This window comes from Engystomops pustulosus, chromosome 4, assembly GCF_040894005.1.
Source record: "Engystomops pustulosus chromosome 4, aEngPut4.maternal, whole genome shotgun sequence".
Taxonomy (NCBI): Eukaryota; Metazoa; Chordata; class Amphibia; order Anura; family Leptodactylidae; genus Engystomops; species Engystomops pustulosus.
In genome coordinates, this window is record NC_092414.1 from 115663782 (window position 1) to 115681414 (window position 17633).

At 40.1% G+C, this 17633-nt stretch overlaps 1 protein-coding gene across 2 annotated transcripts in view; it reads right to left on the minus strand.

Annotated features, from left to right (window-relative positions):
- The window catches only part of SLC2A13 (solute carrier family 2 member 13), a 127377-nt gene that overhangs the window by 33046 nt on the left and 76698 nt on the right, over positions 1-17633 (minus strand). For both annotated transcript variants that reach the window (XM_072147124.1, XM_072147123.1), the window contains exon 4: positions 2898-3006. In XM_072147124.1, the coding sequence (XP_072003225.1) occupies positions 2898-3006 (109 nt within the window). The remainder of the gene's footprint in view (positions 1-2897; positions 3007-17633) is intronic.

Here is a 17633-nt window from a genome sequence, read left to right on the forward strand (position 1 = left end):
TGTATTTCAAACATGTACAACATCAGCATTGACTTATCCTGTACAGATCTAAAACACGTCACCTTTATGTCAATGTATATTCCTTGTTACAAATATTCCTTGTATACAGATAAATTGTTGCATCTCAAATTTTCTTGGTTTAACCTCACTGTTAAACACCGAACCCCTTGGATACAGGCCACTTTTTGGGGGACAAAAGAGGATTTGTGTTTATAAAATATATTTTGGGGTAGATGTTTATTTCTACCATTTATGTACATCTTGTGTACAAGTGATATTGGCACAATTTTCTGTGATGTTTTGTATAGAGAGCATTTATATAATTTGCTATGGGCAGCTGAACCCTTTGACCAACCCATAAACAATCAGTTTGTTGCAGGCGAGGAGTATTGCATAGCCTTATTTTGGCTGTATCTTCTGTGTATGTTTAAGTATTTTAACAGTGTATAGGTTGAAAAATTACAGTTGGTCCATAAAGTCCAATTTAAGTTGCACTTATGTTTTTAATACCAACAGGCCAACTACAACTAGCCATTTTTAAATGTTCGCCAATGTGCTCAGAAAAAGATCAAAGTCAAAGTCAATACATTGAAGGGGATGGCTGCTTTTTTACATAGGCTGCCCACGTGCCTTTACTACCTAATAATAATTTCTGAGTGTTCATGAAGTGATTCAGCACTCATGCTACTTTTGTGATGTTTGCAGACCCTCCGTGATTCTTTCTTTACAGCTCTGAGCTCGGCTGGATAGGAGCTGCATCAGGATGGACAGTGAAAAGATAGAAACAGTGGGTAATGCCATGAGGACTGCCTAGAATATGGGAATCTGTGAATATATGCAGAGGGCAGCATGGTGAAAACAGGGAAAGATTGAAGATATCAAATGAGGCAAAGACACAAGGACACATACAGGCGGTCCCCTACTTAAGAACACTCGACTTACATACGACCCCTAGTTACAAATGGACCTCTGGACATTGGTAATTTATTGTTATTTAGTCCTAGCCTACAATAAACAGCTCTAAGAGTTATCAAATGTGCCTGTAAGGAAGCTTTAGTGTTAATCCTGATTCTTATGACAATCCAACATTTTTAAAATCCATTTGTCACAGAGACCAAAAAAGTTCTGGCTAGGATTACAATGATAAAATATACAGTTCTGACTTACATACAAATTCAACTTAAGAACAAACCTACAGACCCTATCTTGTATGTTTATGCAGAGACACGTCTAATGGAAGAGATTTATTAAAAAGTGACCAACCCCTCCAACACAAATATCCCAGTCTACTGAGCCCAGGAGCATGAATGAAGTAAGAGACAACAAGTAAGCAAACTACAATACAATACAATTACAATTGTGAATGGCCCAATAGGTGAAACTGTGATTTGCTCATAAAAATTACTCCTCGATAGCCAGTGCATAGAGCATCCTCAGTGCAGGAAGGAGCTCCGCTAAGAATGTTCTACATCAGACAGTTACCATAGTCATACTGCCTCAGAACTAAGGAAGGAGGAAAATGTAATGTTTCCTCAGGTCCAGCCCAGCCAGCTTTCAATCAGAATGCAATCCTATTTATAGGAGAATGAATACATTTTCATGAAAACAAAAAATCTGTCAAACAAAGTGCTTTCTAGAAACATAAAAGGTCATTTTCTATATGCTGCCATTATATAACCCTTTTCTTGCCTCTAACTGTATTGATAGACTGAGGGTAATACTTTTGAGTGTTATACATAATTTAATACCTGCTTACTAGCTTCTTATAGGACATGCAATGTGAAAGATCTTACCAAGTAATTTAAGGATGAGATTGATGCAATCGAATATGACAGGTATTAACAGAAGGCTTACAAAGCAAAACTAGATCCATATGCTTGCCCCCGTTAGCTTCTGAAATCATTACCAACGAGGTTGACATACTTTTTTTTAGTGTTCATGCCTCACTACCTGGATGTCTAAGCCAATTACTGCATTTCACTTTCCTGCCACCAGCCTTAAACTCCAGCTAAACGCACTCACTGATAGCATCATTGTTACCAGCCGATAGCAAATGCACTCTGGGGAGAAAGATGTTGAAATGTAATGTGGAATTACCAACTGCAAAACTAATAAAGCCATACTAAAATGTTCTGATACATGCACAAAATAAAAACTGTGCCCACAACTACTAATCGGACATTTGCACTTTGTTTAGGCTTTATTTAGCGGTCAAAGTAAAAGAACATACATTTAAAGTGAATATGTGACAGTCCATGTTTCGTATGGATAGCTTTCATTGTTTTTATGCTAAATTAAATGGACCAAAAAATGCTTATTCTGATGAATGAAATTATAAGTGTAATGGCTGAGATCTGGAGTACTGCTGTAGCTTAGAGTGGCTTTATCTGTTCTTGTGTATGCAGAATTGTGGGGAAAAACACACGGAGTAGTCAGTAATGACCTTCTTTCACCAAGGATACATAGAATTTCTCCACAGTCTTCCAACAGTTTTAACAACACAAAATTGCAAATTGTACTATGTAACAGTCCTGGGGAGATGTTTAATGTCTTTTTGTATGTTATTAGCAGAAGCACTGTGAAAAATTGATATAAAATACAAAACGTTAGGAATATTTGGGGTAATTAATATTTCAGGTATGTAGGGTATTTAAGTAGAAGCATGTAATAGGGAGTTATTCATCTCAAACAACTTATTGAAATAGCCAACAACAGTTGTGGGTATACTGCCACAGAAAATGTCAATGTCATGTGGCCGTAAAACACAATGGCGGGATTACTGATATTATTCAAGTAGTATGGGCTTGTCACTGTACCTTTCACAAAGTGTAGGGAAGTTGTACATAGTGTATTATATACATTTGTTATAGAAATAGAAATTAAAATGAGATACATACATAACCGTGTTGATGCCAGCCAATTGTTGGAACAGCTGCAATCCACAACCGACTATAAGAGCGCGACGTGTGGGAGGGTATACCAACATTCTGTATATTACTGGTCCACCTTAAAAATAAAATACAAAATACATGTGAGTGAATGATTTAATAGTATGTAAGTGCGGTACATCAATATAGCTGGTGACCGGGTCATCCTCCCTCTAGGCTCAGAGATCTAGAGGTACTCAGGGTTGCCCACAGTGCTCATATTTTGTGGAAAATGAAAAAAAAGTTTAGCTTTTGTGGTATCTTTCCAACTACCTGTTTGCTTCTTTAATGTGCTTTTCCAGGCAAATAAAATAGTATTTAAAACCGCTAGTGATAGTGAGAACAGGGAATCCATGAAGTGAGTATGTATCAAGGTTTTTTCCTAAAAACTCTTTTAAATACATTTTTTAAAATACTTTCTATTGAAAAGTCAGGGGATAAAAAAAGATTATGTTCCTTTGTGATTTTTTTTTCTACTTATCAATGCAAGTAAGTATTTATTTATACACTGTCAAGGACAATGGTTTAACCTACTAACCAAATATATAAAATGTTAAAAAGCTCTAGCATGGATCATGGAGATGTTATTATATCTTGAACAACCGATAGAACAACTACTTAGAAATTAGACAATGGAAAATTACAAGTGCAAATTATAAGTAAAAGTAGAAACTTAAAAACATAAAATTGTATCTTATGTAGCTGTTAAAGATTTAGTGGTGGTAGACTGTCACCAAAGCAATGCTTGTGGCAATGGAAGGGCGCTACAAGAGCCCTTCCGTGTCGTAACTTTACAGGCCATTACACTGTGCAAGAGCATATCCCCCTCCCACTGTGTGCCGAAACTTCCTCTGCTGCAGTGAGAGAGGGGAACACCACGGGAGAAGGGGGAGAGGTGCTCCTGCACAGTGTAACATCCTGTGAGGTGTTCAGGTTATGCCTCATAGCCCTCCTGTGACCATAGTCACAGTGCCTGGATCTATGAGTAAGTGCCCCTGGTTTATCTATGCTTAATTTTGAAGGTAGCTTTCAATGAAATTTGAAATAATTTGAAACGGAAATTAAAAATACATTGTCTCAACTGTAAAATATCTGAATGCTAGTACATTTACAAACTACATGAGTCGCATTTATGTAAAAAAAGATTAATAAATAACGTATATTCTGACCAGGATTCTGCTGTGAATATACAGTATGTGGTGTACTGTATAGTCTTTGTCAGGAAACAATTCCAAAGAGAATCCTGCATGTAATGTATTATACAAAGAGCCAGTCAACATTAGCATCACACAATTTAATTAACAATCTGGACACAAGCTGGAAAAAAGAATTATGCAATAAGCTATGTAAACCTTAAACCCCTTGATGGGATGGAAATATTCAACATATCATGAATATTCCTTTTGAAACAAGTGATTAATGTATAACTCTATGGTGGCTGTGTGTTGCTTAGCAACTTCATTAATTCACAAATGTGTAGACAATGAGTGGAACGATTTAAAAAATGGCATTTTGCATTCTATATTTAGTAACATTTATTACTTACAAAGCAGTTAATGTGTGTCAGTTATGTCTTTCCAAAATTTTTTTTGTTCCATACAAGACCTTTTTTGTAAATACATAAAGCCTAGTAAATAAAGAAATTCACAAAACACAAAAAATTGATGTCAAGGTGAAGATGGGCAGTTTTCGCTCTATCTGCCCCACAATCAGCATGGTGACCCTCATAAATACTACACAAAAAAATTACCAGAATGGTGGAAAAAAGAATGGCTAAAACAAAAACAGTACCACTCCTGCCTACAGTGCTATTGTAATAATTTCTATAGAATGGAGTATCTCTTCTGTGCTCTATTTAACAAAGGATTTCAAAGTTTACTTTTTCGTATTGCATTATTGCTCAAAAAGAATTAATGACGGGATAAATTATCCATTTCAAATGTTGGTGGCTATCCAACATCTGAACAATTGGCAGCATTTTACGGATAAGTTGAATTGCTGTTGATTTTATCGTCTCCAGTTGTCTTGCTTGGAGTATAATACACTTGTGCTATAAATACACAGTGATCTCTATCCATTAATCTGAAATAATCATGAATAGCACAACGATAAATGTAGTATGGAAAACTTGGAACTTCTTTGACAGAAAAAAGGATGTTCACAAGGCTACCGACCATAATTTGGTTATAGGGGTGTCACGGTTACGATCCTTGGTACGTGTAGGCCGCATGCTTCTTCCCTGCAGTCGTGCGCTCCCGCCACTGGGGGGGGGGGCGCAGACTTCTCCCAGCTTTAAAGGGCCAGTGTCCTCCTTATTGGCTCTGGCATTCCCGGATCGGCTATATAGCCTGGCGACTCCCAGCATTCCCTGACGAATCTTCAGGTCATTCTACTGGAGTGAAAGCCTTCTTGAGCGTTTTTAGATGCCTCCGTGATTCCTGAGCGTTTCCAGATGCCTCCGTGTTCCTCTGGTGTTCCTTTAATCCTGTGGCACTGTGGCGGTCCTGCAATCCTGTGGCGGTCCTGCAGTCCTGTGGCGGTCCGGTATCCTAGTGGTCTTCTGAGGTCCTGCCAGTCGTCCTTCCAAGGTCCTGTCATCCCGAGGTCCTGCCATCCCGTGGTCCTGCCTTGGCTGCCACCGCGGGCCTAGTCACACCCGTGGAGCAACCTGGTGGCTTCCCGCCACAGCAAGTCCATCCCGCTTTGCGGCAGGCTCTGGCGAAGACCATGAGTCTACTTAGACTCCACTCCCGGGTTGCGGCTGGCATCTTTATCTCCCGCGGTGGTCCAGGGAGTCCACAAGACTTTAGACCTAAGGGACTATTCCCTGAAATTGTGACAAGGGGTTTTCCAGGCCTGAATACTACTGACGACATATCCATAAATCATTAATCAGTGGTCAATGACCTATGTAGATGTCATTAGTAATATTCAAGTTTGGGAAATCCTTTTATCTATTGTAACAAAATAAAGGAATGTCGATTATTTGGAAACATTTATGAATATATATTCAGAGCACTAGTGTCAGTACCTGTCCAGCAACCGCGCAACCACAACCAGGCTTGGCGCTAGCTGTCAGACTAGGTAGGTGGTGGCGAACCTGTGACGTCCCTGCGGGCTAAGGCCCTGCCTAAAGCAGATAAACCACCCTGGTAAGGGCGAACCCACTATCAGGAACCTATCTGACGATCCCTGAGTGACCCTATAAGATGGCAGGAAGAAAGACAGGAAGGTGGGGTCACACTAGGAGATAAATGATACTGAGGGACAAACAACAGATAAAGACAGACAAGCCGGGTGAAAACCAATATGACAGCCACGGTACAGATTCGTATAGCAAATAGAATGGTCAGTTGGCAAAGCAGAAGTCAATACACAGAATAGCAAGAAACGCAATGGCAAGAGCACTAGATACACAGATAGACTGCAAGAATAACCAGCCAGGTCTGATGAGAATGGGCAGGTATACAAGGCCGTTCCCGGACACACCTCCAGCGGCACACTGGGGAACTGTCCATCAGGCTAGTAAACCTTGCTAGGCAGGGCTGAAATGCAAGGAGCAGGATGTGGCTTTTAGGCACGGACGTTACAACTAGATTGAGATTTTATAACATTAAAGGGGTTGGACACTCTTTTACATAAGTTGCCAATACACCCTGCTGGTGGATCCCCGCTGCGCCGTCGATGTGACTCGTATGGAATACTACTTACCTTGAGAACTTCTTGTGCCAGAGTACCCACCACGAGCTCACTGCAGGATCGTCTATATTCTGCTAAGCAACAGTAACAGAATCATTGTTTAGTCTACATCACGTGACTGGTCACATGACTCTAAACCTGTTGCTAGACAACAAGAAGCCAGGCACAGGAACAGAACTTGCATAAAGATATGGACACCTTACAATGGACTGTTGTTATTTGTTGGTGACTATTGATGCCTAAGGATACCATATAACCGACTTCTGCATGGGCTGTTGATAATTTCAAATGCATAGTTGTTGTTGCCAATACGTCTTACTTTCCTGTGGGCGTTAACGGAAATGACCTAGGGTGGTATGGGGGAGGGGTATATACCCTTATAAGCAAATGTGTGTCACTGTATTTTAGCCATGATTAAGGACAGGTAGCCTGTCCGAAACGCGTAGGCGATTGTTGTCTTTCTGAGTGGAATTTGCTATACATGCTTTAAATAAAGAAAGAATCAGAGTTGGGATCTCGTCTGGACCGTACTTTTATTTCCACAAATACACCTTTACTGTCTTTTAGATAATTCCTGAATGTTCATCAAGTGATTCAGCAGTCCTGCTACATACTTTTGTAATGTATGCAGACCCTCTGTGCTTCTTTCTTTATGTTTCTGAGCTCTTCTAAATAAGAGGAACTGCAGCGTTATGACTCATCCTTTTTCTTTCCCCTCTCCTCTTTCTTTCTCTGGCAGTGTGGATGGACTGTGAGGCAAGAGATACACTGGGTGATGCCATAAGGATGGTCTAGAGCAGTGAGAGAGACAGCAGCTTGGTGTGTATGTAGAGGGCAACATGTTGAGGACAGGAGGCAAAGGTACATATACATCTATACATAGTCAACCCCTTTAAATTGACAGTAGGATGGATCAGATTAAATGTCATGTTTAAGCCCTCAAAGACAGAACCCAAGGGGTAAAAATGATTTATAATGGTCAAAACTAGTTCTATGGAGAACTTTCATGGAGATTTTATTTAGTGACTAGAAAACTTTCCTTAGTAATCGTAGAACACCAGTGCAGTACAATCCATAGGGCTAAAATGTTAAGGCTGTCCAATATGATGTTGTCTGCAGATGAAAAACAGAACTGGGTCTTTTTGGAAGACAGGCTATTGCCTGGTTATGGCTGTTAAGGCCTGCATCTCAGCGCTTTGAAAAAAAAAATCTCAGAAGGTAAACTCAGAAGAGAACTTAACCTCCTCTCTGAGAAACATGTAAAGGAAAAACCTTATATTAGTGGATGGATTTCCACCTCTACCCAACATACTACCTTTTTTTATGCAGACATTTGAGCATAATAGAGTAGATCTTGCCCTGGACGACAACTTGGCTGCCTGAAGTGAGTTTTGACCATTGCCCTTTCCTTTTTTTTATTTCTCTTTTAATCTCCTTTTATACCCTTTGTCCTGCTCCCTTGTCCCAGATCCGGGACTACCACCTGCATTCTGCTATCTTTAAATGTTTGGTTTCTTAGTAAATACAGGTGTGTCTGTGGTCCATGACTTAAGAACACCCAACTTACAGATGATCCCTGGTTACAGAAGGACCTCTCAGCCAACTGTGGTGAAGGTCCCTGAATGCTTTACTTTAACCCTAGGCTGCTGTGATTAGCTGTAATGTATCTCTAGTGAAGTTTTATTGATAATTCTTGCTCCAATTAAGGCAAATTTTTTTTGAAAATTGCTATTTTTTGTTTATGAGATACAAAAAGAGGGAGCAAGAAGAACTAAATCAACATTGTTAAGCTATTTTCAGTAGCCCCTGAGTGATTTGCAGCTTTCAGCAGCTATTTCTGACTTTTATATGCAAGGCCTTGCTTGATCCGTTTTAGCCATCTTCTTATGTTTATCAGTTTTTATCTTGTTCATAGTTTGGGTTTTACATTTGTGACTTTGAAACAAAATACAAATGCACTACATTTATGGTATCAAGTTACAGTTGTTTCATCAAAAAATGTTGTCTAGGAATAAATGAATATACTATAGTAACAGAAGTTACTGCTGTAAAGTGTTTCAATCCCCATGTATAGTGTTTCTGTTAAGTTATTGCCTGCTAGTAGACACCACTAGAGCGTTATTACACGCTGTTAAAGCAATAAAACTAAATATTATACAGTATATATCTAAGCATCCCCTAGTGATGCTTAGAAACAAAGCTTAGTGATGCTTAGAAACAAAGTAAACAAAGCATAGCCATTCAATACTAAAATAAGATTGGAAGCATAGAAAAATGGCACAGAATATTCGAGATTGACCTTTTTGTGGCTCTGTCTTTAGTAGCCAATTTTCTAGCCAGGCAGGATCTTTCAGCAGTGTGTGCTGTTTAGCAAACCTAAGCTCTGCTTCATGTAGGAAAGTACATGCTTCTTCAATATCTGCACTGTTAGGTACCAAGTCTGTGTTGGGTGATCTGAAAAAGGTGCAAAGTGGTATGCATGTGAATTTGTTCCATATGTCTAAGGCGGAGTTGTAGGCAGGTTAGAGGAGTGGTATAAGTTTGCTGGGAAGTAAGAAAGGAGGACTTGATAAGGCAGACATGTTTTCACTTACCCATTTGATCACTTTAATAGTGCCTCTAGTTATTAGATTTGTGCTTTTGTCTGGGGTGCCAATGGGCTAAAACCTTATTACTAAGTGTGGCTAATTCAGCCTCTGTTCCTAAGTTTGAGTAAGGTGGGTTGGACAGTTGAACCCACTGCTTTAAATGTAACCTATCATAACTAATCCTTGATCTGCTTTCCAGCGGAACCTGATGAATGAATTTAATGAATTGGAAAACGAAATGGGTATCTCAATGGGGGCGATTTTCAGCAGGTATAGCGGGGTCGGCATGATGAATGACTTTAACAAATTCTTACTACCCATCCAAGAGACGAAAGGGATATCAAGACATTTAAGCTGGGCAGCGATCTGATGTAAGAATTGGCATGAATCAATCATTACTGAGTCAGTAATTTGGATATCTAAGTAGGTTAATTATGTGTTTTGCCATTGGAACAGGGCTGACTCTTTTAGGCGTTTTATTACCGACAGTGGGACCATGATGTTCATTGCCTCCGACTTTAATTGATCTTAAAATTGGACACCAAATACTTCAAATACCTTGATAACATGTTTGAATGATTTTGTCAGGTCCCTTAGCATGAGGAGCAAATCACCTGCGAAGGCAGTGTTAAGATTTCTGTTTTCCCCTAATGTAATGCCTTTGATGTTAGGATGCTGTCTAAGTGCCTGAAGAAGGGTTGTCATGACTAGGATAAACAAGGTAGGTGATAGGGGCATCAGTGCCGAGAAGGACTAGGGATGTCTTGATTTCAACATCATCGTGAATGTTGTTTAGGACTCGCACTGAATTATGATTACTTTCCCTGCCTGGCACAAACCCAGTTTGCTCTTTATCAATAAGTTTCAGTAGTAGGTCACTTAGCCTATTGCCCAAGACCTTGGCCCACATTTTAAAATCTAAGTTAACTAGAGAAATCGACAGATAACTGCTTTAGAATCTTGGGTTCTTGCCCAGTGTGGGGAGGACAGAAATAATGGCTGCTAGCGCCTGTTTGGATAATTGTTGCCCTTCCAGAAGTGTGTTGCACCAGTTAATCAGGTGGGGTAAAAAAATATCTCTCATCTGTTTATAATAGCCAATGGGGAGGTTGTCTAGCCCAGAGCTTTTGCCTAATGGCATTCTGTCACCTACCTCTGAGTGATTGGTCTAGTGAGAGAGTTTTGCTGATCTGCTGTTTTGTCAGGTTCAGGTTCTCTAAAAAGGAGGCAGTGCTTTGGTGCTGATTGAGTAAGCCTACAGATGAGGTTTTAGAGTTGTTTATAAAACAAACAATCTAATTTTCTCAGCTTTGGTTTTAGTGTCCTGTACTACCGTTCCTTCCTTGGTGATAGCGTGTATGTATGTTTACGCATATGCTTTATCCCCATGTGCATAGTACTTACATTTGGCTTGTTGCTCTTGTGTTTCATAGATCTATGGCCTTTTTCTGCAGGAGATTTAGTTCCTCCAGGCCATGTTTTGCATCTGTATGCTTACTACGTGTTTCAAGGCAGTAAACGTCCTCCAGCAGAGAGTTCAATTCCTGTGTTCTTTTCTTTTTGAGCCATGCCCCCATGTCAATGGCTGGGGTAGACCTCTCGAGTTGGAATCTTTAAAGGACATCTACCACCAGGATGTAAGACTGTATGCAAATGAACATGAGGGGTTCCAGGCTCCAGTAACACCTATGGAGCCAGGAGCCCCTCAGGCTCATTTGCATATAGTCCTTCATCCTGGTGGTATATGCCCTGTAAAATAATTCTCTAACTTTAGGTTTGTAGTCTCCCTCACCGAGTCTAGAAAGGTTTCGTTCAGCCTCCAAAGATTTGTTCACTAGGGAATGGGCTTAAAATAAAGTGAAGTCCTGTCTGCGAGCTCTTGATCATAGTGACTAGTGTTTTGGATGTAAGGATATAATCTAATTTTTGGTATGACTTGTGGGCTTTGGAAAAATAAGTGTAATCTATATTTGCCACATTACAATGGCGCAAAGTGTCTACCAGATCCCATTTGGAGAGTGATTTGTGGAATGTGCTTTCCGTAAGTAAGTAAGTGGATTTTCCTGACGATCAGTCAGTTAACGGACACAGCAAGTGATCCAATCTTCCCCTTTACTAGCAGAAATATTCATCCCTCTGGCTGCTGTGTCAATCGTGCTGTGGAAAGTGTGTGTGTAATAGTTGGTTTGGAATCTCGGTATTTTGTCCGTCTTCAAATGAGTTTCCTGAAGTATACATATGTCTGATCTTTCTCATTTCAGAAGGGTAAAAACTTCGGACCTCTTCTGAGCTGTATTCAGACCCCGCACATTAAAGGCGGTAACCTAATGTAAGTCATTTCGCCTTGGTAGGAAAGGCGAATCCTCCCAATCGAAGCACATTGTCTCTATGACAACCTAGTAATATTGTTGTAGTCACAGTCTTCAGCTAATGTGACTTATAGTGTGCATCTTCGAACAAAACCTGAGACGAGGGGAAGGGGAGTGGGCAGCTTGTATCTACTATCTCTAGAACATAGCTATAAGAGAAAGTAGGCGCCCCTGGGAAAGGGGGACTCTGCACATGTTGGTTTGTGCCTGATCATATACCACAACTTAGACCTTAACACCTATAGAACTTTATTTTACATGTGATACTATGGAGGCTCTCCATAGTTTAGATACTACTACCATCATTGCATCAATGTAGGTTAACGCAGCAATAGAGAAAGGATACCTTGTCCATAGGAGAGTCTCAGGAGAAGTCTCTTTGTGAGGCACAGATAGGAGTCCTACGGTCGGTGACATCCTTGTATTTCACCACTATTCTTCTTCTTCTGCTTTGAAGACTTGCCTTTCTCTGCCGGCATCCACTTTTGATGGTCAGGAGAGAGACGGATCTCCATGTGCTGCTCCCTTAAAGGTAACCACGATTGGATGTTCAGCAGATCGATATCCAAGATATCCCACGCCTTGCCTAGGTCTCTCGGGAACTTAATGGTGCATCTACGACCATTAGCTTTGAAGGCCAAGCCAAAATGGAACAGCCACTTAAACATTATTTTATTACTCTTCAAGTGCTCAGTGAGAGGTTGGAGGAGCAACTGCTTGTACAGTGTTGATGGTGTGACGTCTTGAAAGATGGCGATGTGGAGTTTCTCTATTGAAATCTCCTTTTTCTCTCTTGCCACACACGACAACCCTCGGTGGGTCGTTTCCTTTTGGCGGAAAGCGCGGTGAACGATGGATCCTTTCAATTTACAATTTGCACTGGCCACCGATAAGTCACCAAACAGAGCTTTAGCTGTATCAGGCAGGCGGTCGTGGGTGATATTCTGTCTCTGGTATGTCCCGCAGCCGAATGTTCTCCTGCCTGCTGCGGTTTTCTTGGTCTTCTATGAGGAAAAGGACCATATTGAAGGCTTCAGCTTGAATACTGAAGTTATGCGCCAGAGCAGAACTATGCTCTAATATGGCTGCTTGATTGTCCTCTAGTGCTTCCACCCTCTGGCCTATGGCTTGTACCTCTTTATGTGTGGCTGACAGTTCTTACAAAACAGGTGTGAGCACTTGTGCTAGCAGCTTCTTCAGCATGGAACTGGACAGTGGGGAAAGCTCTGAGAAGGAGGCTTCCTCAGACTCTGAGCCATCAATGCGGTCCTATTCTTCCTCATGTGTGACCGCCATCTTGTGGAGCTTCACAGATGGCATGATTTTTTTGTGGAGGAATTTCTCAAAATGCCCCTTTCTATTTCTTCCACTGGGGGTCTATGGACTATCCGCTGCATTGTCCCATGAGGATTTGCCCAATTTGGGGTTAGTAAGGGTCACTAAATAGCATTGTTGTGGGAACTCACAGAAAAGCATCTGCCATGCAGCTCAGTCAGTCTCTGCCCCCAAATGGCCAAACCCTTTAACATTTACTTGACAACGAATATATGGCATACATAATAGAAAAATAGGTTCAATGTAATGCTTAGTGTTTAATTACAACATTATGAATAATTAATCACCTGCAAATGTAACCACATTTAATGTAATAAAAGTAATACTAACTGGAGACTATTTTCGTAAGTGTGCCAATCATTCCATATTTGACTGCAGAAAGTAGACACAGCAGACCATTAACAGGCAAAGAGCAAAGAATAGGATTTCAAACCACATTCATTACCATTTCAACAAAACCTCCAGCCATTAAGCTTTTTCCTTTTTCTCTTTGATAATGAAGCTTGAAGGCAAACACATATAACTGTACTGCCATACAAATGCATCAATTTAGTTTTCATGTAGCAGAACACTGGACTGCCTACCTAATTTGACAGCATGTGTAACTAACAGACTTGGCAGAGATTGGTCATTTAACAAAAACTTTTTGCTAACTGTTTCACTACTAACCAACACCTACTAAATTCCACTCCAGCTTTGATACAACAATAATGACTATACAGTTTCAATCCTAAAAAATTATTGGGAAAAATATAAACATGACCTAACCAATGATTTTGTAGTTTGAGGTACTTTCACACATTTTGTAATATGTATATCATTAAATACACCTGCACCATTAATTTAAAGGGAAACAGTCATCAGGAAGGTCATTTTGAGATGATGACAGGTTCCAATAGCTTCAGGCATGTTGAATTAAAAAAATGCCACTGTTGTGCACATCTGAATAATTCCAGTGGTTTTTAAATCTTGTGAGGCGAGTCTTGGGGAAGAAGGTGGGGGTCGTTGGTGATAAGTTCAAATGAGAATTGCTAGTGACAGTGAGCAGGGATGAGGCTCATGAAGGGGGAGAGCAATGAATAAGGATGAGTGAAGGAGAAATTGAGGAGAAGACAACTTATACCATTTGAATTGCCCCTCCCCCCCCTATCGTTAAAGAAACAAGCACTGGAATTATTCAACATTCTTTTGGACTTGTCATCATCTTAAAATGACCTTCCTGAAGACAGATTCCCTTTATGAACATATGAACACATAATCAATGTCCATGTACATATGGGTGTAAAATTCATCTTGTTTCAAAAAGAATGCATCATAGCAAGATGTTCCTAATGACTATTGCGCCTATTCCACCTTACAGATGCATCACTACTCCAGGACAGGTCACCAAAGTAGGCACAAACCTTCTGCTGGCACCCTAATACTTCAAACTGAAAAACATGGGGATAAATAACTCAGACCCATCTTCTGGGTTCACATTTAGCAGATCTGCAGCAATTTACTATACAATGCTAATTCATGAGAATTACAGTTTCTACATGGAAAGCTTGGCACATTGTGATTCTTCAAATCTCAAGTATACTTTTTTTGTTGCCAAGTTATATATGGGATATATGGCAGATATGGGTTAATGCAAGTGTTAAACCTACAGCCAACCTAAGGAAAAATCAACAACGAAATCCGTCTGAAGATCATGCTGCATTGGTAGTAAATTCGGTTCTGAAAATAAGCTGCAGAGTCTACACAATACTTAAACAATTGCCGCTGATGCACTTTCCCCACTTTTCCCTCCTCCAACTTCAAAAGTCCATAGCTTTTTTAATTTTGCAAGTTTGTAATGTTCCATTACAAGCTGGGTTTTTGCCATTTTCTTGTGAGCTCTTGTTTTTACAGCTTTTCACTGTGCAAGATAACATCTCCATTGTATTCTATGGGTTGGTAAACTCATGGTGATACCAAATTTAAAAATCAAAACTTTTTGTACAAAATAAAGAATTCTCTTTGTTTTGCCAGTGTACTTCAGTGTATGTACCTGTGTAAAGGGTAATTTTTTTTGCTTGGTGAGATGATGTTTTCATTGCCAACAGGACACTGTTACAGATCTTGATAAATGAAAGGCACCATGACGTATAGCTATGTCATGTGTTGAGGTGTTAAAGCCCTTTACCCATGACCGAGCTTAGTCCAACAAAAACACTTTGGGGGATATTCGTTATGCCTTCTCTGACAGTTTTCTGGCACAGAAGGCACATAAATCTCCCCCTCCTAATTTAACAGGTAAAATACATTTGTGGAACAAGTTTTTCCTTCAAAATCAAATTCACGCGTTCAGTTCATGTCTTCCATGTCTGCTAAATTAACAAAACTGCTCCTAAAATCACCTCAAAACTGATTGCGATGCAGTTGTAACTGCAACGTGTGACTGCACCCTTAGTCCTGCTGGGTGGCCCACAGGTGTCCTTGGAGTTATAGTGGAATTATTGTCCTTATCACACAAGTGGCATAATTTTCTTTTTATAACATCTTTTAAAGCAGATCATATTGCTATGCTTCTCATCTGGCCTCATGAATGTAGCTACCTAAAAATGCAGTAAATGTAGCCAGCACAGCAAATGCAGTAAATGTAGCTCAGAGGATGTTTCTGCTTTAATGTACACATCAGCTTAGCATTCAATGATTTCATTGCCACTTCACAAAAAAAGAATTGAAAGCAAAATACATATTGCAACAATACAAATTTGTAAAATGACCTGAACTTGAGCTGAAGTGTAGTCTGTCAGGCCTGGGCTGGTATCTCCTTGCTTACCACACAGCCAATTCAGGTCAGCCGTGCACACAAGAAAATGTACTTTTCATTATTTATATTTTTTATTTATGCAGGGAAGGTCCACATCCAAAAATCTTTTGAAAATCTGTGCATACAAGAGATTTCTAGATCTAGAAATGCCTCTTTTATACACAGATTTCCCATAGATTTGTATGCTTTTTCCCCTGCATAAATAAGCACGGAATAAACAACCGGCCTTAGCGATTTAGTCACACAAGGAATTTCTGCCCCAATTTTGTTGTGTAAAATAGATGTTTCAGAATGCTTGAATGCAGCACTGGTTCATGCAGCATTATTTATTTATCCCTTTATAAATAATGGCTGGACCATGGTACAAACACTGTCAGCCCCTGTATCCCCCTTAAATAGGTATTCTCATCTGGGCATTCACATGTAATTTAATTCATTGGCCATATGTAAACATTTCTTCAATTGGATGTTATTAAAAAAAAATGTTCCAGTGTGAAGAAAATTTATCATAAATGTAGCCATGTTGTCCCTCAGAAACGAGATCGCTTCCTCGGTGCGACCACCCCACGCTCTGGCAGCAGTGGCCAGACATGCGCTATTGAGTCCTGTCTTACTGCTTAGATTCAGCGATCATTACCACAGGACGTCTGTGGGACATGTAGAAACTCCTGGACATTTCATATACAAAAATCTGTCTCTTTATGTAATCCCTCCATCAGAGGTGGTCGTATCCGAGGAAGCCATCTCATTTCTAAGGGACCATGTGACTACATTTATGAGAAATTATCTTCACACAGGTAAACAATTTTTAATAACATCTAATTGAAAAAAAAGTATATATATGGCAGATTAATTAACCCGTTCACGACCCGTGACGTAGTAGCACGTCACGGGTCGGCCGCGGGTGCATGGAGAGGGCTCACGCGCTGAGCCCTCTCCATAGCCGGTAAGTCTTTGTTGCATATTGCAGCAAAGGCTTACCGGTAACACCCACGATCGGTGCTAGCACCGATCGCGGGTGTTTTCACCTCGATCGCCGCCGGCAATGCCGCGTGGGCGCCGCCATCTTTTCGAGGATCGCCGCTCCCCGTGACGTCATCTCACGAAGACCCGAGGCTACTTCGGGTTAACCCATGCATTACAATGTGCTATCAGCACATTGTAATGTATGAGTAGTAAAATCCCCATATACTGCCATACTGTAGTATGGCAGTATATGATAGGATCGTGCAGACAAATAAAAATAAAAAAAATTATAATAAAAAACCCTAAAAACTCAAATCACCCCCCTTTCCCTAGAACTGATATAAATATAAATAAACAGTAAAAATCATAAACACATTAGGTATCGCCGCGTCAGAAAACGCCCGATCTATCAAAATATGATAACGGTTTTGCACTGCGTTTAATTCCGTAACGGAAAATCGCGCCCAAAGTCGAAAATGGCACTTTTTTTTGTCATTTTTGAAAAAAATTTAAAAATTCTATAAAAAGTGATCACAACGTCGAACAGTCCTAAAATTGATAACATTGTAAACGTCATCAAAATCCGCAAAAAAGACACTTCCCACAGCTCCATACACCAAAGTATAAAAAAGTTATTAGCGCCAGATGATGGCAAAATCCCCCCCAAAATTTTTGTACAGGAGGTTTTAATTTTTTTAAATGTATGAAAACATTATAAAACCTATACAAATTTGGTATCCCCGTAATCGCACAGACCCAAAGAATAAAGTAGACATGTCATTTGGGGCGCACAGTGAAATCCGTAAGATCCAAGCCCACAAGAAGACGGCACAAATGCGTTTTTTTACCAATTCCACTGCATTTGGAATTTTTTTCCTGCTTCCTAGTACACGGCATGGAATATTCAATACCATCTCTATGAAGTGCAATTTGTTACGCAGAAAATAAGCCG